This window comes from Oncorhynchus gorbuscha, linkage group LG12 (genome assembly GCF_021184085.1).
Source record: "Oncorhynchus gorbuscha isolate QuinsamMale2020 ecotype Even-year linkage group LG12, OgorEven_v1.0, whole genome shotgun sequence".
Lineage (NCBI taxonomy): Eukaryota > Metazoa > Chordata > Actinopteri > Salmoniformes > Salmonidae > Oncorhynchus > Oncorhynchus gorbuscha.
Window position 1 is genome coordinate 74,208,865 of NC_060184.1, and position 22,922 is coordinate 74,231,786.

The following is a 22,922-nucleotide window of genomic DNA, read 5'->3' on the forward strand; positions in this document are numbered from 1 at the left end:
CTGCAGTGTCGCTGACCCAACACAGAGAATCTGAGACACTAAAAGAATCAACTGTTTGGAATCTTTCCTAACACCTCGGCACAAACAGACCAACGCTTTGTCTGCCTTGCCTTGACCCACTGCACTCAGAAAAAGGAATCAAACAATTCATTTAAAGGGAGAAGGGACGGCTTTGATTTAAATTGCTAACGATGCGCTCCCCCAAACTCCGCCCTCCCCCCCAAAAATAAAATGAGGTTACTAAAAGCTTTTTTTAGCAAGCCAACTAATCATGTAACAGTTGATTAGTATTTATCTAGTCCAACAGATGTGTCCAGATTGTACACTAGGCCAGCTTACCCTTATTCACTGTCTGAAAAAACAAGGTTCCTGATTGGGGCAAAGTTTTGGACCTATGTCCGATTTTGAGGACATTCCAATGGGAGAAAAAAAAAAAAAGACCAACAGCCAATAGGAATTCTTACAGGGTATATACTGTGTAGATACACTATATATACACAAAACTATGTGGACACCCCTTCAAATTAGTGGTTTTGGCTATTTCAGCCACACCCGTTGCTGACAGGTACATAACATCGAGCACACAGCCATGCAATCTCCATAGACAAACATTGGCAATTGAATGGCCTTACTGAAGAGCTCAGTGACTTTCAATGTATCACCGTCATAGGATGCCATTTTTCCAACAACATTTTGTCAAATTTCTGCCCCGGTCAACTGTAAGTGCTGTTACTGTGAAGTGGAAACGTCTAGGAGCAACAACGGCTCAGACGCGAAGTGGTAGACCACACAAGCTCAAAGGACGGGACCACTGATTGCCGAACTGTGGAGTGTAAATATCGTCTGTCCTCGGTTGTAACACTCACTACCGAGTTCCAAACTGCCTCAGGAAGCAACGTCAGCGCAAGACTTCGTCGCGAACTACATGAAATGGATTTCCATGGCAGATGCCAAATGTGGGCTGGAGTGGTGTAAACCTTGGACGCAGAAGCAGTGAAAACACGTTCTCTGGAGTGATGAATCACGCTTTACCAACTGGCTGTCCAACGGACGAACCTGGGTTTGGCAGAGGCCAGGAGAATGCTACATGCCATAGTGCCAACTGTAAAGTTTGGCGGGAGGAGGAATAATAGTCTCAGTCTGTTTTTCATGTTTTTCATGGTTTGGGCTACACCCCTTAGTTCCAGTGCAGGAAAATCTTAACACTATAGCATACGGCAATTCTGTGCTTTAACTTTGTGGCAACAGTTTGGAGAAGGCCCTTTCCTGTTTCAGCATGACAATGCCCCCCATGCACAAAGCAAGGTCCATGGTTTGTCATCGCTGTGGAAGAACTTTACTGGACTTCACAGAGCCCTGATGTCAACCCCATCGAACACCTTTGGGAAGGATTGGAACGCCGACTGTGAGCCAGGCCTAATCACCCAACACCAGTGCAGACCTCACTAACGCTCTTGTGGCTGAATGGACGCAAGTCCCCTCAGCAATGTGTCAACATCTTGTGGAAAGCCTTCCCAGAAGAGTGGAGGCTGTTATAACAGCAAAGGGGGGACCAACTCCATATTAATGCCCATGATTTTGGAATCAATCTTTGACGAGCAGGCGTCTACATCATTTTGGTCATGTAGTGTATATTTCCAGGCAGTCAAATATAGCAAAGTATATGTTTTATTGTGTACTCATAAAATTCTATTCATAGCTGGGAGATATCACTGGAAGCAAACACCAGAAGTAATGACATCTATTTGCCCACGTCAGGTCCTTTCAATCAAATCCAAAGTTTTAAAAAATCATCTAAGGTAATTCCGCCGTGGCTTTACTACTGGGTGTTTGCAGAACGTGTTGCAGAGCTCAGGTAATCATACATATTTCACAATTTAATAAAGCATTTACAACTTTTTTTAAATATACCCTGCCATGGTTCATTCATTTCTAAATTGCCTAATCATATAGCTTATGTCCCAGTAGGTGATGGTTTTGAATGGACTCATCCTTTGTATATAGGATCTGAACATTTCTCAGAATAAATGTAAAATCCCTCGCTTCTCGTTGTTTCCTCCAAGAAGAAATTGCAAATGGAGCTAGTGGACACTAGTGAATGTGGCTATTTATTTTTTTAGATAACTTTTTTTTATAGTCACCGTATGTTTGACATCAGCATTTAAACAGACTCCAATTTGAACAACCTGACTACAAATAGACTTAGACAACATTGGTATTTGATTGTCCACTGAATGTATAAATTCAATCAGAGTTGGATACACTGTGAATATATGAATAGCAAAGACCTGATCAATGCATTGAGGTTGCTTCTCAGGGTGTGTGCCATATTAACAACTGTAAAGATATCTCTCTATGTATGTATGCATGTATGTATGCATGTACAGATCAGTCAGAGTTTGACAGACGGTCGCCCCTTACCTCTGTGTAGTCGAAGTCCGAGAGAGGTGCTATACTTTTGATGTAGTCAATTCTGGACTCGTTCGCTGGGTTACCTATTGGAACTGGGGGTATTAACGTGCTCATCGCCGAAACTACCGTCTACAAAGCAGATAAAAACAAAAAACACAGACATCAAGCCGGATACATGGGGAAAAGCCAGTCTATCAGTCAAATGGGATTGCAGGAAACAAATCTCAGAGGGTGTGACCATGTACATTATATCATACAAATCTCAGCACATCACCTTTTTATTTGAGTAGGCTACATACAGCCTACAACTTACCACAATGGCATCCTTCACATTTTTCCGGATGTCCAGGACCTTCTGTTTTTTTTCTCTGGGTGGAGAAACAACATACAGAATTAGGATTGTTGGGCATTAATGAATAGTGGAAAAGTGATCACTGGATTCATGAAAGGAACATTTATGCTTTCCTGTAGAAAGAAGAGGTCTCACAGACCACTAATGCAAACCATCAGAGGCCTTGATAGGTTGTTTGGTCATACTTACCATTTGTAAATTAACAGTAATTATGTAATGTGCTAAAATATTATTTGAAAGTTTACTTTTTGATACTATTACAATAGCCTCCCACTGGGCACAGACAATATTTAAACGTCTATTCCACGTTTGTTCAACGTCATTTTGAAACAAGTTGATTCAGTGGACTGTTAGCACTAGACCAACATTCAGAGAGATTTGTCCCATTCAGCAACAAAAGTGGATGGACTTTACGCATTGACTGTATGCATCTTGGTCCATTTGCTGAAATAATATCAACGATTTTATTATATATATATAAATAGGGGACAGATTTTCAAAAAACGTATTAATTAGACCTCTACATAATACTATACTACAATGTAACCAAATCAAACGATAATGTAACCAAGTCTTGATTGGATATTATAGGCCATTGAAAGGCTTAGATACATTGTTTCAGCATCGTTGTAAAATACCACTGCACACGTTACTTTTGTATAACCGTTTTTTCTGCCAATGAATTCAGTTTTTAGATGTTTTTTTGTTGGCTTGCGCATTATGTAATAGCAACTAACATTTACCTGGCAGTGTTTTGGCACACAGAATATGACGTCTTTATCTCTGTGACAGCTATTAGAAATCAGTTGGACATAGCAGGCTGGTCGCCATGCTGTTGTTATAATCATTGGGCCCGATGACTCCCGATGGACACTGCAGTGCTACAGCGCAAAGAAACGTCTACCCAACACTCGGTCATTTTCTTCTCTCGCATGGAACAAATTGAAATGACCACAATAAAACATATTCTAATACACAACAGTATCCACATAGAATAGGAATACGTCAACATTTGGCACGTAAATGCGGTCAAATATATGAAATAACGTGTACTTACTCTGCGTTAAAGCCATTGACGTGCAGAATCCGCATCTGCTTGACAATCGTGCTTTTCCCAGACTCTCCAGCCCCTTCGACATAAAACACAGATCTAGCATAAGGACCTGGAGCTATCACTAAAATATTAAAATATAATTGGGTGCCGCATATGCTGGTGTTTAAAATCCATGAGAATTAGGCTACAATCCATCTGAAGATTCAGTCAGCGCTCGCTTGCGATACCTGTCAACGTATGTGGGCTGGGGTGCGAATCTCTGAAAACATACATGATACATATCATTTATCAAATCCACCTTCTGGACCTTACCCAATAAAAGCAGTCGATGTGTGGCTTTATATGCTTGTCTTTCCTTTTGTAATTGTTTCTCGATTTTTTTATTCGCTTCTCTTTGTGCCTTTTCATCGATGCGTTGATCTTCAGTCTTGCTGTTGCCCAAACAACCCATCTTCCGCTGACCTCTTCTCGTAAACAGAACGTATAAAATAACAGCTAATGTAAATCCTTCTTTCAATATAAAATGAGAACAAATGGGGCGATAAATCCGTGCGCCACTTCTCCGTCGCTCAGAGAAAAACCTTCCCGTTACAATTTCGTTTTAACCCCTTGTCAAACCCAATCCAGTAGATTCAGTCGATTCTAATAAATATGTGCATCATAAATAGAATAAAAATATACATTAATTTCATAAATATGCAAAGAGTGGAGCGGGGCTGAATCTGGAAGCCAGCCAACTGCTCCTCTCTCTCGCTCCTGCTTCCCACTCTCTATTTTTCCTTTCTAAAATGCTGTTTGTGTTTCTGTCTTTTTAACTCAGCACTGCCTCTCTCTGTAGCACCAGGAAGTCACACAGAACCGAAAAAGAAACACCTCAAAGCGCGCGCCACCATACCAGTGTTTGAATATCCAGTTTAACAACAAACAAAACAAAAAAAATAATCGACGATCTTATCTTGATTTATACCGGTAGAACAAACAAAAAGAACAGACTACGTTAATCTAGTAAATGTGCGTCAAAAGCTCGCTCTTCAAAAGGATGGGGGCCCCAGGGAAAGTTAAGACTACCCGTTGATATGATTTCTAGATGTGCCTTCCTCTCTCTGTTATAGAGGGGCATTGGCTTCACTTTAGTTCTTTAATGGGCGGGTCTATATATTATGTTAATGATATCATGTATTTACATATAGCCTACATATTTACACTATTAAAAACATTGGCTATAATAACACGAGAATAATTCAAAGCCTTGTTGAATGTATTGACAGCCTAATGAATGTTCAGCATTTTTTTTAAAGGTAATTGATATAGTTAAATATAGTTTCCAAAAACGTGTTTATATTAGTCTTATTATTGAATAAGCTACCTAGAATAGAAGATGCACCAGACACTTTGATGGCGTTTTCCACAAATAGTTTCCCTTATACACTTCACGCGCGTAAATCATTTCACTGGTACCCGCAAACACCGGTAAATGGAGCTAAACAAGAGCGCGCGACCAGACAGGTCTGCACACTATACAGAATCCCTACCCTATTGGAATCCCTACCCTATTGGAATCCCTACCCTATTGGAATCCCTACCCTATTGGAATCCCTACCCTATTGGAGTCGTAATTTCAAATGGTTAAATTAACTCACGTGGAAAACTGATTGGATTTGGAAAAAGTCAAGGTAATTTCGTCTCTTTTTTCCCCCGCGGGAAGGGTTATGGAACGGATATAGGTAGGGGATAAGGTTAGCGATTAGGGTAGGGACGTCCCAAGGATCCTTGATATCACACAAACCATATTGAAATTACGAGACCAAATGATAAACAGATACAAAATCTGAACAAATAACAAAACAAAAGTATAGTAGGCTGCTACTCAAAGTTCTCTGAAGTATTAACTTGGCATAGGCCTCCTATATCCTACTACTGTATATTATTTTCAATCTGTAGCAAAACAAAATGTCAAACTATAATAAATAGTAAAGAAAGTAAAAGGTTGACTATAACAGAAAAGCACCTCAACCTTTGAGGAAAAAGACATAATGCAAATATATCCAAACAAGTTGGAGTTTGCATATCAGTGTCTATGTCCTAGCAGATATCCATGTAGTGAGTGAGAGCCCAAGACAACCTCGCAATATGATAGGATGGAGGAGCTTTCTGGGTCATTTTAAGGGTAGGTTGGATGAACAGACAAATGTTCTGACTACCAATAAAAGCCATCCTCAAAGGAAAGCAATTCGTTGGAGAAATGAATCACTAATGAAGTCCTTTCAAACCCCAATAAAATGTAGTGAACTAATCGAAAAGACAACGGGTACACTGCTTAAAGTAGTACTTTGTGATCTGAAGTAAGTGGGGTAGATGCGTTTGACCGTTTCAGTGGCAAACTAGACTCAGAAGGACTCGAATTAATTACATTGATTGAACCCGATTTCCAAAACGATTGATTTCCAAAACGTCAGCCCTCATATTAAAACATGGATGAAACCAAAAATAGTGTGAGGAAAACGGTCAACCGTGAGAACAGATGGTTATCTGTAGTGACGTGTCAATGGAGAGAACGTTACAGCCTCCAGAACAATTGAAAGATTTTCCAGTACCCAAAAAAAAAAAATATGAAAACAAGATGCAAATGTGATCTTATAGGGTGAGTTGACCAGTGTCCAGCACCTCTGGATGCAAATGTAGTCCGCTGAGCTTCCGAACTGTTAATGTGTGTTGGTTGAGTGCACTGTTGAGAGATGTATTCAGAAGTGAGTCATGTCTCCCTACAGTGGCCATGGGGAGTAAAGACAATCTTAGCTGTCTCTCATTTTGTTTTTTTTTGTCACCTTTTTCGATACAACTATGTGAGCTACGGTGCCCAAGTTCTTTTCCTGTTTGACACAAGAAGGTAAGTAACAAAACACATCTATTTAATGCCAGTGTCAATGTAAATCAGCACATTGCATGTTGTCTTACATTGGCCTTTGTCTCCCTCTTGTGGTTTTCATGAATACTACACTTCAATGTGTGTGCATGCATGATGCCAATGTGCATTTACAAGAGAATGGTCAAGAAAAACAGGGGTCCTTTACTAGAGAGCCATGACTGTATGACTCCCCCCCCCTTGTTCACTGGATAAAAATGTATTGGGTATGAGGTTGATGTATCTTCAGGTCATAGCCTACCTTAGACTAGAAACCTGTTTTCTAGTCTATCTTTAGTCAGGTGCATTCATTCTGTTTCCAGTGAGTACACAGAGATGGTTAGAGATTAAGAAGATGTCTGGAATGCTAACCAATTCTAATCCATATGAGATTCCCAACAGGCCCAGTACAGGGTCATATTCTTTGGGCACCAAATGGAAGAAAACATCTTGAAAACTAGACTTAACCAAAATTTGCGTTACTTATTGGACTTCTTTTCCCAAAACACTTCGCTACGGTGTGCCCTACTCGACCCAGGAGATCTGCAGGTTACTATTGATCAGGTAAACTTGCAAATTGCAAAAGCGAGTTGAGAGTGCATCTATGAGAAGAGCAGTCTGTCAGCAGGCTAAAAACAGTGCAGTCTGTCAGCAGGCTAAAAACAGTGCAGTCTGTCAGCAGGCTAAAAACAGTGCAGTCTGTCAGCAGGCTAAAAACAGTGCAGTCTGTCAGCAGGCTAAAAACAGTGCAGTCTGTCAGCAGGCTAAAAACAGTGCAGTCTGTCAGCAGGCTAAAAACAGTGCAGTCTGTCAGCAGGCTAAAAACAGTGCAGTCTGTCAGCAGGCTAAAAACAGTGCAGTCTGTCAGTAGGCTAAAAACAGTGCAGTCTGTCAGTAGGCTAAAAACAGTGCAGTCTGTCAGTAGGCTAAAAACAGTGCAGTCTGTCAGTAGGCTAAAAACAGTGCAGTCTGTCAGTATGCTAAAAACAGTGCAGTCTGTCAGTAGGCAAGTGGCCAAAATGAGTGAGTTTGGGATATTACTGTCCTTTGTCACACATTCCTGGTGTGTGATCTTTCGTTTTGTTTTTTTGTTCGAGATGAACTTTCAAATCCCACTGGACAGCCCCGTGCTAGTATCCGCAGGACGGTGGGGCCCAATTTAGAAAGCGAGAGTAAAAATATGGCCAGAAAACAGGACGCACATTTTCTCCCCAGATAATAGTAGGTGTAAGAGAGGTCTGATGAGGTCATCACCACCACTGTCTGGCCAGAGTTGGACACAGGACTGTGCAAGTGAAACCATTCCCAGGAATGACATATCTTTACAAATGGCACACCATAATTAAGTCACCTTGACTTGAACCCTTGTAGAAAGAGCTACATGTCGTGGTAATTATGTAACGGATGTCATAAATATATCTGGATGCTGGACTGGTATCAGCTTTTAAACAGTTGGAAATAAGCCAAGGTTTAACGATAACCAATTTGCTGACCTCGTGACATTTTATCTGATGAGTCAGTTGACAAACACAAAAATGCCCCCCCCCCCCCCCCCAAAAAAAAATGAAATCTGTTACATCACAATTATAAAAGCAATATGTAACCCTTGTAACTTATGTCTCCAGTTAAGTGTAACCAGCAGATGTTTGGCTACTGACTTTGGCACTCTATATAGTGAATCATATTCTCCGGTTGAGGAAATTCCCAGGTCAGATCTACTGGTCTAGTGACTGAGGGAGAAAACGGATTAGGGACGTTGCCGTCAAGGAACATTAAAGGATGTTAGAAGAGATCAGTAGTTAGGGTTTTGTCCCAATAACCTGACCAGTGTCTGCTGACCAAAATGTAAATAGAATGATAGTTCTATTTTTCCTATTACCAAACAGAAATGCCACCAAGGCTTGAACGATGTACACAAAAATGTAACTAAATTTTCCCGGATTGACTTAAAATAATGATGGACTGTTCTGTTTCTCTTTGCTTACTTGAGCTGTTCTTGCCATAATATATAATTTTACCAAATAGGGCTACCTTCTGTATAACAACCATACCTTATCACAACACAACTTATTGGCTCAAACACATTAAGGAGGAAATTGCAAAAATTAACTTTTAACAAGGCACACCTGTTAATTGAAACTGGTTGAGAGAATGTCAAGAGTGTACAAAGCTATCATCATCAAGGGGTGGCTACTTTTAAGAATGTCAGATATATAACACTTTTTTGGTTACTACATGATTCCATATGTGTTACTTTATAGTTTTGATGTCTTCACTATTATTCTACAATGTAGAAAATAGTACAAATAAAGAACAACCCTTGAATGAGTAGATGTGTCCAAACTTTTGACTGGTACTTTAGATAAAACCTTTTGGGGACATGTTTGGTCTTTTCACACGGCATGTTCTTACCTCAGAATGATCCTTAATGAATATGACACTTAGGTGAAAATGGGAGGAACAGAACTGATTGGCTACCCTAACCCTGAAGATATCACATCTTTAAGAGCTCTCCATTGTAGATTTCTTACTCACTTAGAAGGTTAAATGCAATGTATATGACTTTAGTGTTACATTTTCAAAAGATGGCCGCTATATCTATTCAGGTGAATCACAGCTACTTGAGGGCGTAGGATATTTTCCCACTGACCTCAGAACATTTGCATATTTGGATAGAACCGGAACCTGCTTGAGAGCATCTCGGTTCCATTTCTTGAAATTCCGTAACCCAGATTCTATCTGAATATGGGCTAAAAATAGCCTCCTGGAGTGTCTCCCTCACTCTGTGCCCCTCACTGCTGCTCTGATATGGAATGATAACAGAGCCAACCTGCCACTTAGCATGCAGAAACCACACAAACTAACATGCACACAGAGACATGTAACACTGTACACGCTTCCCTTTACTGCCTCACGAACTTGCTCGACCACACTCACAGGTATACACACACTTGTATGTACACACACACACACACCACTTGAACTCAAACTTCCATTCTCATAACTAAGGGATATGTGCTGTATGAATAATCAATGAACATATGGTGCTCTAAGGTAAAGCCTTCCCCTCTATCTCTTATCATTGGCCATCCCAGAAATTAAACATCCCAATACCTGAAAACGTGGCTGCCATAATCAGGCCATGAGATGGTGAAGGGTTTATGGGACGGACCGGCTGCAAAAATAGCACAGACTTTGGACTATTCCCACTTGCTTCTATATATGGCAACTTGACACAAGGATGGACCTCACTCTCAATAAACAGGATATCATAAGATGGGATGAGACGTGCATACAGTAGAAGAATTAGGAGTTGTTGGTCAAGGAGAGAATAGAACTAATCCGAATTATCTCAGCCCTTATTTGGTTATAGACAGCAGGAGCAAAATATAGTATTCATATTTGTAGAATTGTGATACTACCTGCCAGGGCAAGTGTATGGTGTGATCTGGACACGCCTCTCTCTCTCTCTCTGTCTGTGTGTCTGTGTGTGTGTGTCCAAAATTCTGTCCGTTTTCCCCAGAGGCTGCTTTGGAGGCCTTGGTCCCCCACCTGAAATGACATGTGGGGGTTGAACATTGGTTCAGATGCACATAGGGTAGCCCAGAGATTGGATAGCAGCAAACTAACTACGAACAGGTCACGTACCATTTTCACACTTTTATGCCGACACAAACCATACTGTGATGTTTTCTTTTCACATTGTCCAGTTCCAGCAACTATGGTGAATACATAACCAGGCCTGCACAGTCCAGCTTGGTTTGGCTCAGCTTGGTTTGGCTCAGCTTGGTTTGGCTCAGCTTGGTTTGGCTCAGCTTGGTTTGGCTCAGCTTGGTTTGGCTCAGCTTGGTTTGGCTCAGCTTGGTTTGGCTCAGCTTGGTTTGGCTCAGCTTGGTTTGGCTCAGCTTGGCTCAGTAGTGTGGAAAGGGTTATGTAGCAGATGAGTGTTGGGCATATGATGCCTGCCTGTGCTCCCAATGATGATTAGCTTCCATCAAGAATGCTGAAATACTTCAGGATGATTGAAGGTTACGCAAGAAGATGCTGATTGTCTTTTATGTAATCATTCAAAGAAATTGTCATTGGTAGGTCTAAAACTTCGATTGCCTTTTAATAAAACTAAACTACCGTGGCAAACTGACTGACATTCTAAATAGGATGCCTCAGTGCGACTGTGAATAACGCACTCACTTTTGTTTAGAATCAGTGCTGATGCTGTTCTGAATCTGACATGGTCAAAACATTACCTGACTGTTAGCTCCGATCACCTCCGACCTACCTAAACGTTAAATTCCTTAGACTAACACACACCCTGATACCGCTGGTTGCTAGGCGCCAGTCATATAACCCTAAGTGAAGTTGTCACCTTCCTTCGACTTCCCTTCCAAATAAAAAGCAGAGGAATGGTGTCAAATCTAGTGTACTTGTCATTTCAGCAGTAAACTGCTACAGCTTACACTGTATAATAACATGAATATCATGTGATAGTTGTGAGTGTTATGGTCAGCAAGTATGTTCTGATTTTACTGCCTGCTGTCAATAAAAAGATCATTCTGTCATTGGACAAACAAATTACTTTTTGACTCAAAAACAGCAAATACAGATTGCTACCCTCATTTGAAATCTAGACACCATCTGAGGTTATAAGGGGAACTGACTGATGTTCCAGGACACTTGCTGGTTACATTCACTGGGCCTACTACCACTGCTAGTTACCATTGCTAGTTAAGCAGTATTTGATGTGTACCTCTTGGTCTTTAATAAACTAGATTTTGGAATGCTGAGATACTACCACTGTGACAGTTAAACATAATCTGGTCCCAGATCTGTTAGTGCAGTCTTGCCAACTCCTATATGGTCATTGTCACATTGAGGCAAGACTTCACAAAACAGATCTGGGACCAGGCTAGGTTACACAAGGGGCTGTCATAGTGACATTGTTAGAAAGCACTGATTCCATGCTTGATTTGGAATACATGCGACTAGATGAAAGTATCTGTGTGGATGCATGTGGTAGGCTACAGTAGTCTTGTGATCAACTTTGGTTTTAAATTAAGTTTGAAATACTTTCAAAGTGGCACACATGTTGTAATCTAGGGCTGGGAAATACATTCAAATTAATTAAATATATGTTTTAGCGCGATGTTCCAAATGCCTGTATCGCAAGTTGTTATTTTTGCAATTCTACAAACAATTATCATATTTTTGGGAGTGGCGGCCCGTCGCTGCTAAATGAATATAGGGGAAACCCTGAGCCTTATATTTAAAAAATAATAATCATTTTACTAGGCTTAAGAACAAATTCATATTTACAATGACAGCCTAGGAACAGTGGGTTAACTGCCTTGTTCAGGGGCGGCAGGTAGCCTAGTGGTTCAAGCATTGGGTCAGTAACCAAGAGGTTGCTAGATTGAATCCCAGAGCTGACAAGGTAAAAATATGTCATTCTGCCCCTGAACAAGGCAGTTAACCCACTGTTCCTAGGCTGTCATAGTAAATAAGAATTTGTTCTTTACTGACTTGCAGTAGTTAAATATATATATATTTTTTTAATAAAGATTTTTACCTTGTCAGCTTGGGAATTCGATCCAGCAACTTTTCAGTTACTGGCCCAATGCTCTAACCACTAGGCTAAACCATATGCATGGTCAATATAAGTCTGCTACCTCTTCAGGGAATAATTATAATCTTTATGGGCTTTAGGGACTAAAAATATTATTTGAAGTTGCTGGGTGAAGTGTTTCTTTATGTTCTGTTGCCTCTTGTACAGCATTGGTGCACTGATAACGATGACCCCCTTTGCATTATGTAGGCTTGTTACATTTAACTCCAAGTACATCACTGGTAGGCTACATAATTTGAATATAACAGACTCATTAATTGGTAGAGGAGAACTAGTAACCATAAGCCTGGTGACCATCAAGACACCACGTGTTAGAAAGGGCCCGTGCATTAATTGCCCGAGACGTTTACCATATCTTGATTGCGCGCGGACTGTGCACAGGGTTGATTATCGATATGCGGATACAATAGGCAGAAACTACTCACACGTCTATTCTGTTCCATTTGATAGAGCTAATATAGTCAAATCATATCTCATTTGTTTGAATTTGTGGCACGTTGATTGCAGAAGGATAAGATAGCATACCTCATAAGCCTACCCTGCATACAGCCTTCCGTTCGCACCTGACTTAAGTCATGACACCCGAAATGAAATGTTAAATGCGGGAAAAGTTATTTCAGGTCTGAACTGTGATACACAAGAGCACTTGGCTGGTCAATTTATTGGACCCAACCTTACCATCTCCCACCTACCAAGTAAAAGCAGACGATGAATCTGCTCGTATTCCCGATGTTGCTCCTTCAGAGTTAGATCGATATGTTTACTGACTTTCTTCGCCTGTTTTTTGGCCTCCTCCGATAACTTTTTGTCCCGGTTTTTCTGTTTGCTGAGCGTTTTCTGCAACAATTGCTGTCGCTGGCTGCGGTCTGCTCCACCACCGCCCCCATTCTGTATGGGCACGCCGTCAGTCGTGTCCCCTCGACGGGCATCCCCCGCAAATGGTTTGCCTTTGCCAGGGCCCCTGCGGTGGCACAAACAACGACGGCAAGGTGACATGTCATTATATGCCTCTGTATCCTCGTGATCAAGGTCCTTGGAGCGTAACGGTATAGAGGTGTCCGCCGGCTGCTCGGTATCACCGGGTTCGTCAAGACTAGGACGCAGGCTATAGCACAGTCCCATTGTCGTGATGGTTCCTTAGTAAATTGGAAACGAATAATTCAGATGAAAATAATAAAATTCCTCAAGAGATGATACCTGTCCTCCTGTACTCATTGCGGTATTTCCCCTGTGATGTGTGTGGAATTCCAACTGGAGATGTTATCTAATCACGGTTCTGGACAATTTATCATTTTGTCCCGTCTGTTAATGAGAGTCAGCCCGTAATTGGATCCGCTGAGCTATAATAAGAACTAGAGACAGCCTCCAAGATGGCCGACCATTGTTTTCAAGTACTCTACTCATGGTCGCATACGGCGATTCGTGGGGGCTGACATCTTGCTAGTTCCGGTTTCAGGAGCCAATTAGTACATGCGCACTGGAGTCAAGCCCAGTTCGAATTTAACGCCTGCAGGAGCAGGGACTGTACTGCGGGGTAGTGGATCCAGTGGTGTAGTGCTACATTTTTAAAAATGTAAATGATGCCATCATTCCCTCAATCAAAGTTTGTACCTACAGATGTAGCCTATTGAACGACATGCCGTTATAGAACAGGGCTCTCCAACCTTGTTCCTGGAGAGCTACCCCACTCAGTCAGTACATGACATCCATGGACATCGAATTATGGGCGTTATCAGATCCATCCGTCGTGGCCGCTATTTCCCAAATTGGCCTATGTTTAGTTCATCCGCTAACTTGCTGTGCTCATTGAAAACACGAGATCCATGAAATAACCATTTATTGCATTGCCTATATTGATTATATTATGGTGGCTTAATGGAAATATCCACAGTAAAATAATCTTAAAATAGTATTTATGTTGTTAAATTGTCAGATGTTCTGACAGGCAGAATATGACTGAAAACAACCTGTCGTCTTGTGAGTGCACAATTTAAGAACTTAATTTATAACAATTTGAATTGGATATTTTAAACGCCATTTCTTCTTTGACAACGTTACTGCACAAGTTCTAGAGGGACACGCGACGTTGAGCCATTAGCACCATTTACTCCTCTTACGATCACACATTAGCCATGCAGCACAGCAACAACTTCACTTCACAACAACTTCAACTTCACTTCACAGTGTCACACACTGGCCTAACCAAAATAGAGGATAAAAACTTCTCTATGGCCAGGGTGTGACACAGAGGTAACTCAGTAACTTTACTGACCTTCATGTCTTAAAGTAATGATGGACTGTCGTTTATCTTTGCTTATTTTTGACTAGGGTTTGCATTCTAGTTTTTTTATTTCTATGTTTACTATTTCTTTGTTTTTTGGCCAGTGTGGTTCCCAATCAGAGGCAGCTGTCTATCATTGTCTCTGATTGGGAATCATACTTAGGCAGTCCTTTTCCTTCTTTCATTTGTGGGTTCTTATTTTTCCCTGCAGAACGTCACGGTCGTTTTGTTGTTTGCGTTCTATAAATAGAATGAACGCTGCGCTTTGGTCCACTTCTGCCCATGATGATCATGACACTCTGCTGCAGAGGATAAGTTCATTAGAGTTACCAGCCTCAGAAATTACAGCCCAAATAAATGCTCCACAGAGTTCACGTAACACACATCTCAACATCTGTTCAGAGGAGACTGTGTGAATCAGGCCTTCATGGTCAAATTGCTGCAAAGAAACCACTAAAGGACACCAATAAGAAAAAGAGACTTGCTTGGGCCAAGAAACACGAGCAATGGACATTCGACCGGTGGAAATTTGTCCTTTTGGTCTGGAGTTCAAATTGGAGATTTCTGGATCCAACCGCTGTGTCTTTGTGAGACGCAGTGTGGGTGAACAGAGGATCTCTGAATGTGTTTTTCCCACTGTAAAGCATGGAGGAGAAGCTGTTATGGTGTGGAGGTGCTTTGCTGGAGATACGGTCAGTGATGTATTTATAATTCAACCAGCATGGCTACCACAGCATTCTGCAGCGATACGTCTTCCCATCTGGTTTGCGCTTAGAACTATCATTTGTTTTTCAACAGGACAATGACCCAACACATCCCCCGACCTCAACCAAATTGAGATGGCTTGTAACGATCTTCATCTGAGGAACAGTTAAGATCGGACCAAAACGCAGCGTGGTAAGTGTCCATGTTAATTTAATATAACTGAACACGAAATACAAAATAAAAGTGAAACAATGAACATTGAAACAGTCCTGAAAGGTGACAAAACTACCCACAAAACCCATGTGGGCAAGAGCTACCTAAGTATGGTTCTCAATCAGAGACAACGACAGACAGCTGTCCCTGATTGAGAACCATACCCGGCCAAAAACAACATACAAAAACAGAAGGCTTTTCCTCTTCTTTTTTCTATGTTCTTTTTTCTATGTCGTTGATTTTGGCCGGGTATGGTCCCTGTGTCTTTAGATATTTGTCAGATGTCTCTATGGAATACTGAAATGTAGTTACATGCATTTCATAAGTGTCAAAGGATTTTTGACAATTACATTAAGTTGATGCAAAGAGTTAATATTTGCAGTGTTGACCCTTCTTTTTCAAGACCTCTGCAATCCGCCCTGGCATGCTGTCAATTAACCCAAAATATTTATGTTTTGTTCCCCGGGCCACTTAGTTGTCACTTTTGCCTTATGGCAAGGTGCTCCATCATGCTGGAAAAGGCATTGTTCGTCACCAAACTGTTCCTGGATGGTTGGGAGAGGTTGCTCTGAGGATGTGTTGGTACCAGTCTTTATTCATGGCTGTTTGACATAGAAACAGATTCATTTGTTCTTAAGTAAAATTGTGAGTGAGCCCACTCCCTTGGCTTAGAAGCAACTCAACACATGCATGGTCTTAGGATGCTTTATTGTTGACATGACACAGGACTGATGGTAGCGCTCACCTTGTCTTCTCCGGACAAGTTTTTTTCCGGATGCCCCAAACAATCGGAAAGGGGATTCATCAGAGAAAATGTCTTTACCCCAGTCCTCAGCAGTCCAATCCCTGTACCTTTTGCAGAATATCAGTCTGTCCCTGATGTTTTTCCTGGAGAGAAGTTGCTTCTTTGCTGCCCTTCTTGACACCAGGCCATCCTCCAAAAGTCTTCACCTCACTGTGCGTGTAGGTGCACTCACAGCTGCCATTCCTGAGCAAGCTCTGTACTGGTGGTGCCCCGGTCCCAGAGCTGAATCAACTTTAGGAGAGGGTCCTGGCTCTTGCTGGACTTTCTTGGAGCCCTGAAGCCTTCTTCACAACAATTGAACCGCTCTCCTTGAAGTTCTTGATGATCCGATAAATGGTTGATTTAGGTGCAATCTTACTGGCAGCAATATCCTTGCCTGTGAAGCCCTTTTGTGCAAAGCAATGATGATGGCACATGTTTCTTTGAGGGTAACCATGGTTGACAGAGGAAGAACAATGATTCCAAGCACCACCCTCTTTTTGAAGCTTCCAGTCTGTTAATCGAACTCAATCAGCATGACAGAGTGATCTCCAGCCTTGTCCTCATCAACACTCACACCTGTGTTAACGAGAGAATCACTGACATGATGTCAGCTGGTCCTTTTGTGGCAGGGCTGAAATGCAGTGGGATTCAAAGAGGGACTTTGCTATTAATTGCAATTCATCTGATCACTCTTCATAACATTTTGGAGTATATGCAAATTGACATCATACAAACTGAGGCAGCAGACTTTGTGAAAATTAATATTTGTCATTCTCAACTTTTGGCCACGACTTTACAACATCAAATACAACACTGAATGGAATCCACTCTGTTACTATCTATTAGCAATAATACACTTAATGGTGAGGCATGGAATAATGCATATTTATATTTTTTTCACTGGTTGTTTGAAATATGAGTAGGTGATTTGAGTCATGCTTCTTCAGTAGTGAAATAAAAACAATTAGCACTCGTATGTTGTAAATAAATACTGTTTGTAAATACTGGAACATATGATTCTTAATAAAGTAGTTCATATAACCATTTTTTTATACTGTGTTTGGAAATTCCTTGAAATTACGTTTTTGAAACAACGACCTGATATTTTTATTTTAACGAACGTAGGCGGAAATCTTTGTATAGTTGTCTTTTCAACGACATGACATGTACCTATTTCAATTACATTAATAATATGCATTTTCGACTTTCTACCAAAATCAAACCTCGATAGGATATGTCGGGCATAGTCATCTTTTCAACATCTGTTTAATGACATTTTGCTAGGTGAGAACCTCCTGTAGGTTTTCACTCCAACCCCAGTTGTAACTAACCTGATTCATCTAATAAACCAGCTAATTATTCGAATCAGTTGCACTACATTAGGGTTGGACTTGGAATGAAAACCTACAGGATGGTACCTTTGAAGCCAATTTATGCTTGATCCGAAAATGTGGTCAGAGGCATCGTCTGGATGGTGTGACGCGACGCCAAATAGAGCTACGTAACACCACTGAAAACTTCAGATTGACCATGCAGAGCCTTTTAAAGGTGCTGGATGATCAATCTGACATCTGCATTGGCTGTGCAGCATTTATAGTGATATGGCCTCTGCAGAACTCGGGGCATTCATACTTCTTGTGCTTTGTGGAGCAGAGCTGTTGTCAAGGAAGTGAGTTTGTTAATTCAGGACCTCCTGCCCTCACCTACAAGTCAACCAGTCATGTCAATACGGAGCTATATGGAGCCCTCCACATTGTTCCAACATTTGAGAGGCACACCGCCATGCAGTACAGAGCTTGATTTGGCCTCTGCGTGCCTCCAAAGGCTCCGAAATTGCGTCACACCCTCCACATGAAGCCTCCGACCACATTTCCAGATGAAGCATAAATTGGCTTTAGTTGAAAACCCCTGCTGTAAAGGGCTCTACAGAAACGGCGTTGGACAGCCCTGCTTTAGAATTTGCATTAAATGCATCCTCCAATTGCAACGTCTGCCTGTGCCCACACATTGTCTCAACAAGAAAATTGTCTATTTGTAATACCCTCAAACACCTAATTTACGTACCTCATTTCAAAATAGACCTTAATCACTCTGTAAATCGTTTTACCGGGGGAACTGCATCTACATGCCAATCATTTGATTGATCTCGATTAGTTTAATGGGAACAGCCTATGAATGTCCATCTTCATGAATTACTGTTTCGTGAGCCAATGAGAGCAGATGATGTTAACAAACTTTTAGCCTTTCTTGTATTTTTGTTTTAAATCAAAGCAGACATCGTCGTAGTGGCAACAATCTGTTTTGGCGCATTATCTTATTTTTCTACTATTCGGCTCACGCTAAAGATCCTAAAATCTCATTCAAAAGTATGTGTTTTTGGGGGGGTTTAACAATACGCTATAGGCCTACTAACTATGCTATTATATTCAGTTATGTAAAATACTCATTTTGTCGTTGTGTGACCTTGTGAGACATTGATTCAGCTTTGATCTAACTTTACTGAACGAGCAGCATTGTGAGAAGTGATCATCTTCTATTTGTAGTAATAATAATAGGTGATGAGTAGGACTGTTAGGCGTAGGCAGCAGGTCTTGAGTGTTATTCTAAAAACCGTTGGAGCACCCTTCGGGGGTTCTGAAAGGACAATGTCAGGATTGCGCAATATAGATCCCTTTCCAGCAGTCATTGACCAAAAGCGCCCTCTTTAGCTTCATGGGTGGAATGTTATTCATATTTTTCCTGAATTTCATCAATAATAATGATTATAAAAAATACAACTGATGCAAATCTGGTGTTTCTATGTCAAACAGTTTTGTTATATTTCTGTCTTCTGTGATGTATATAAAGTGTAATATTTGGGATGCAAACTCGACATTTGATCAATTTCAACTCTATCTGACATGGTACAGGTGTCTTGTTTTTTTTTTAAGTAGATTTGCTTAAGAATACCAAGAGTCGCCGTTTGTGACCCTGATTTAGCCCACTGCAATAAAAGGTTATTAAAGAAGTTGAACCAACTTGTGGTGCTGAATAACAACTCTGACATTCGACCAGTTCAGGAACAAACAATCATTTGCAGTAAAGTCTAATAGGTCTGTGTCTACATTGTACAGCTGTTTGTACACTAAAGACTATTGGAAATACATAGCTTAATATCATTGCACTGTTTATGAGGAGAGCTTTATTTGTCAGTCGATATGTCTTTGTATTGTGTAGCTTACACAATGTATCATAAATAAATGTTGATTTTGATTAGCTGGAACACATGGTTACAATACTACAAGCTCATAAAAAACAGAGGTGAACTATCAATTCATAGAATGTATTTGCATCGATTAAACATGCTATCAAATCAATTGACAAAGTAGTGAACAGAAATCAATGTAGAATTGTAGGAAATTTGTTTTGAAACAGCCGTCAAAGCAACCTTTTGGTGTGGTGTATTCATGTACCTCAGTAAACTAGAACCTAAAGGCATTATGACCTCTCAATACACAGTTCCAATTTCCCACCCTGACATGCCAAGCTAGAACGGGCCCTGTGTCTCAATCAATAGCCAATGTAGACAAACTATCCCAAGCAGGGCTACAGCAACTTCCACAGAGGGTCAGGCTCCCTCTGGTTTGGGTGTCCTTGGCAGAAACGTGTCGCCATTACCAAGTGGTCACATGGAAATGGTCTTTCTGGGCTCAGCGTCTGTTAATGTGCAGTACTGTCAGTCTCCTCTAGGTACATGGGATGGTGTGCTTCCTAACCAGAATCTTGGCCACTTGGTTGGATCACCTGATTGTAGTTGTTGCCACTGTAAATAAATATATAGCACAACCCAAAGAATACACAAGGGAGAGTGTGGGTGGATCACTTTGGTCAAGTCGGTGACCAAGGGTGTTGCATTATGGGGATAAAGATTGTCCGACTTGCTCCTATATGTGGACCAGTGGAAGCTGCTGAGGGGAGAACGGCTCACAATAATGGCTGGAATCGAGTAAATGGAATGGTATCAAAAACATGGTCTTCATGGGCTTGATACCATTCTGTCCATTGTACTCCATTCCAGCCATTATACTCCATTCCAGTCATTATTATGAGCCGTTCTCCTCTCAGCAGCCTCCACTGATGTGAACTGCATGCACTTTACAACAACCATGTGACCAAAGGTCATGAAGTTTCGTCTGCAGTTTACTTACATTTTCTGCAGTTGCTCCTCACCTGCTGCAACTTGCAGCCATAGCCTGCATTGAGCGAGGCACTATTTGTTAACTAATCATTTGAATGTTTGTTTGACCCACGCGAACGGGAAGACGTGAATGAAATAGGAAGCAACTTTGCCGCGATCAAAGATGATCTATTATATTGACATTATAACCGAGTGACCGCTCTAAAAATGGAAAGACATGTCATCAATGATTGAAGGCAGGTGGGCGGAGGAGAGATCAGGAGGAACCACTCTAGCCAATGAGAGGGCACATAAGCATATGAACAACAAGCACAGCTAACATGTTTTTCTCAAAGTTGCCGGAAAGCCATGTGCATCCAGTTATATCAGTACATGTGTGCCAGCCTAAACATTACGAAACTTCTATTCGATCAAATAAGCCTCACGTAATTCAACACTCTCTCATAGACCTCCATACAATACAGAGCTTATCTCACGTGGACAGATAATGGCTGGAGTAAATCCTCTCGCTTCACCTCTTCCTCTCTGCAGCGATTCATATGTATAAAGTGGATATGTACAAATTAATGTGATATTTGAGTCTCTCTCTTTCTCCCCAACTGAAATATTTACAGTTTGTGTGATATGGGGATTGAAGGCATGTTTTTTTACATTAAAAATAACTTTTATTAACAATGGCAACACTGCCATGTTGCACTGAGCCTTACTGTTGGAAAACCACATCAGTGTCCGACTTTTGTCTGTAGCAGATGCATCTCCCCCGACTTCCCTTCTCAGCTTATGTCTACAGTCGATTGCTTCAGCCTTACCACTCAAACGCAGCGTGTGTGTGCCTCCCCCTCATGTGTGAGGTGTCAGTGTTAAAAGAAAGATAGTCTATTATAGTGAAGTGACAATGGAAATACATGTCCTCAAAGATTGAAGGCAGATGGGAAGAGGCGAGATCAGGTGGGACCATTCTAGCCAACGAGAGGGCAGAGACGTGTGTCAACAGGCCATAGAGCTAGGTAGAAGACTCCTCTTTGTATCTGTGCCATGGTTTCCGTTAGCCAGTAATTGCTGGCTTCTGGCCAATAACAAAATTGCAAAGCCGATAAATAGAATTGTCCGGGCAAAGGAAAAAATACCATTGCGAAATAATGCTTTTTATCCTATTCATTGATGTAAATACCTTTTTGAACGGTCATGCATCGTTTTGTGAAATTAAATTGGCGGTGTGTATATTCGTTATGTATCTTATTTACCACACGCGTACAACATACAAATACAAAGCATTGGAGAGAGAATCTGTCTGTCAGCTCAATAGCAGCTGCCACAGCTCCTGAAATACCTCTTTCTTTGCACCTGGAGTGAAAAGTGATTTTTATAAGCCCAATCTTTGTGCAAAAATTATACATGTAATTGCTTGTTTTGATGGCCATAAAAAGAGCTACTATTTTTATTTCTCAACTGGTAATTGAAGCATGCTTCCCCATTTGCCATTCAAATGCATAGGCAACGGAAGGCAGGCAACGGAAGGCAGGCTTCATCAGCGCGTCACACACCACTTTGCAATAAGCTGGAGGCAGTATGCATTTGGAAAACATGTACTTAATTGTTTGAAACCTTAACTTTTTTTTACTACATATTATGAGGCATGTTTTCCATTGCTTCAAAGTAGTCTTGGCAAAATCCAAGCATATTCTTAGAAGCAATTCTTTTTGGAAAATACAGTGCCTTGCAAAAGCATTTAACCCCCCCATTTTTTCCTATTTTGTTGCATTACCTGTCATTTAATTAGATTTTTATTTGGATTTCATGTCATGGACATACACAAAATAGTCCAAATTTGTGAAGTGAAATGTTTAAAAAAATCACATTTGTTTTTTTTTGTTAAAGTGGTGCGTGCATATGTATTCACACCCTTTGCATATGTATTCACACCCTTTGCTATGAACCCCCTAAATAAGATCTGGTTCAACCAAATGCCTTCAGAAGTCAAATAATTCGTTAAACAAAGTCCACCTGTGTGCAATCTAAGTGTCACATGATCTGTCACATGATCTCAGTATATATACACCTGTTCTGAAAGGCCCCAGAGTCTGCAACACCACTAAGCAAGGGGCACCATTAAGACCAAGGAGCTCCAAACAGGTCAGGGACAAAGTTGTGGAGAAGTACAGATCAGGGTTGGGTTATAAAAAATATCAGAAACTTTGAACATCCCACGGAGCACCATTAAATACATTATTAAAAAATTGAAAGAATATGGCACCACAACAAACCTGCCAAGAGAGGGCTGCCCACCAAAACTCACAGACCAGGCAAGGAGGGTATTAATCAAAGAGGCAACAAAGAGACCAAAGATAACCTGATTGGAGTATCTGTCCATAGGACGACCACTTTAAGCCGTACACTCCACAGAGCTGGGCTTTAC

At 41.0% G+C, this 22,922-nt stretch overlaps 1 protein-coding gene and 1 long non-coding RNA gene across 7 annotated transcripts in view; one reads left to right on the forward strand and one right to left on the reverse strand.

Annotated features, from left to right (window-relative positions):
• The window catches only part of LOC123991387 (guanine nucleotide-binding protein G(olf) subunit alpha-like), a 66,513-nt gene extending 52,767 nt beyond the window's left edge, over positions 1 to 13,746 (reverse strand). The window contains exons 1-4 of one of the 6 annotated variants that reach the window (XR_006830789.1): positions 13,036 to 13,746; positions 3,822 to 3,894; positions 2,726 to 2,780; positions 2,422 to 2,541 (exon numbers count right to left, since the gene is read on the reverse strand). Coding sequence is in view for 5 of the 6 variants with exons in the window: in XM_046292936.1 (XP_046148892.1) it covers positions 2,422 to 2,541; positions 2,726 to 2,780; positions 3,822 to 3,894; positions 13,036 to 13,465 (678 nt within the window). In the remaining variant the exon portion in view is untranslated. Of the gene's footprint in view, positions 1 to 2,421; positions 2,542 to 2,725; positions 2,781 to 3,821; positions 3,895 to 4,130; positions 4,931 to 13,035 lie in introns of those variants that run through there. The other 5 variants (XM_046292936.1, XM_046292937.1, XM_046292938.1 and 2 more) reach the window with 5 other exon arrangements.
• Positions 13,747 to 15,082: 1,336 nt separating this feature from the next.
• On the forward strand, positions 15,083 to 16,077 carry LOC123990333. Its single transcript, XR_006830631.1, has 3 exons — positions 15,083 to 15,316; positions 15,423 to 15,521; positions 16,018 to 16,077. It is a non-coding gene; the product is annotated as an uncharacterized LOC123990333 (long non-coding RNA).
• Positions 16,078 to 22,922: the final 6,845 nt, after the last annotated feature.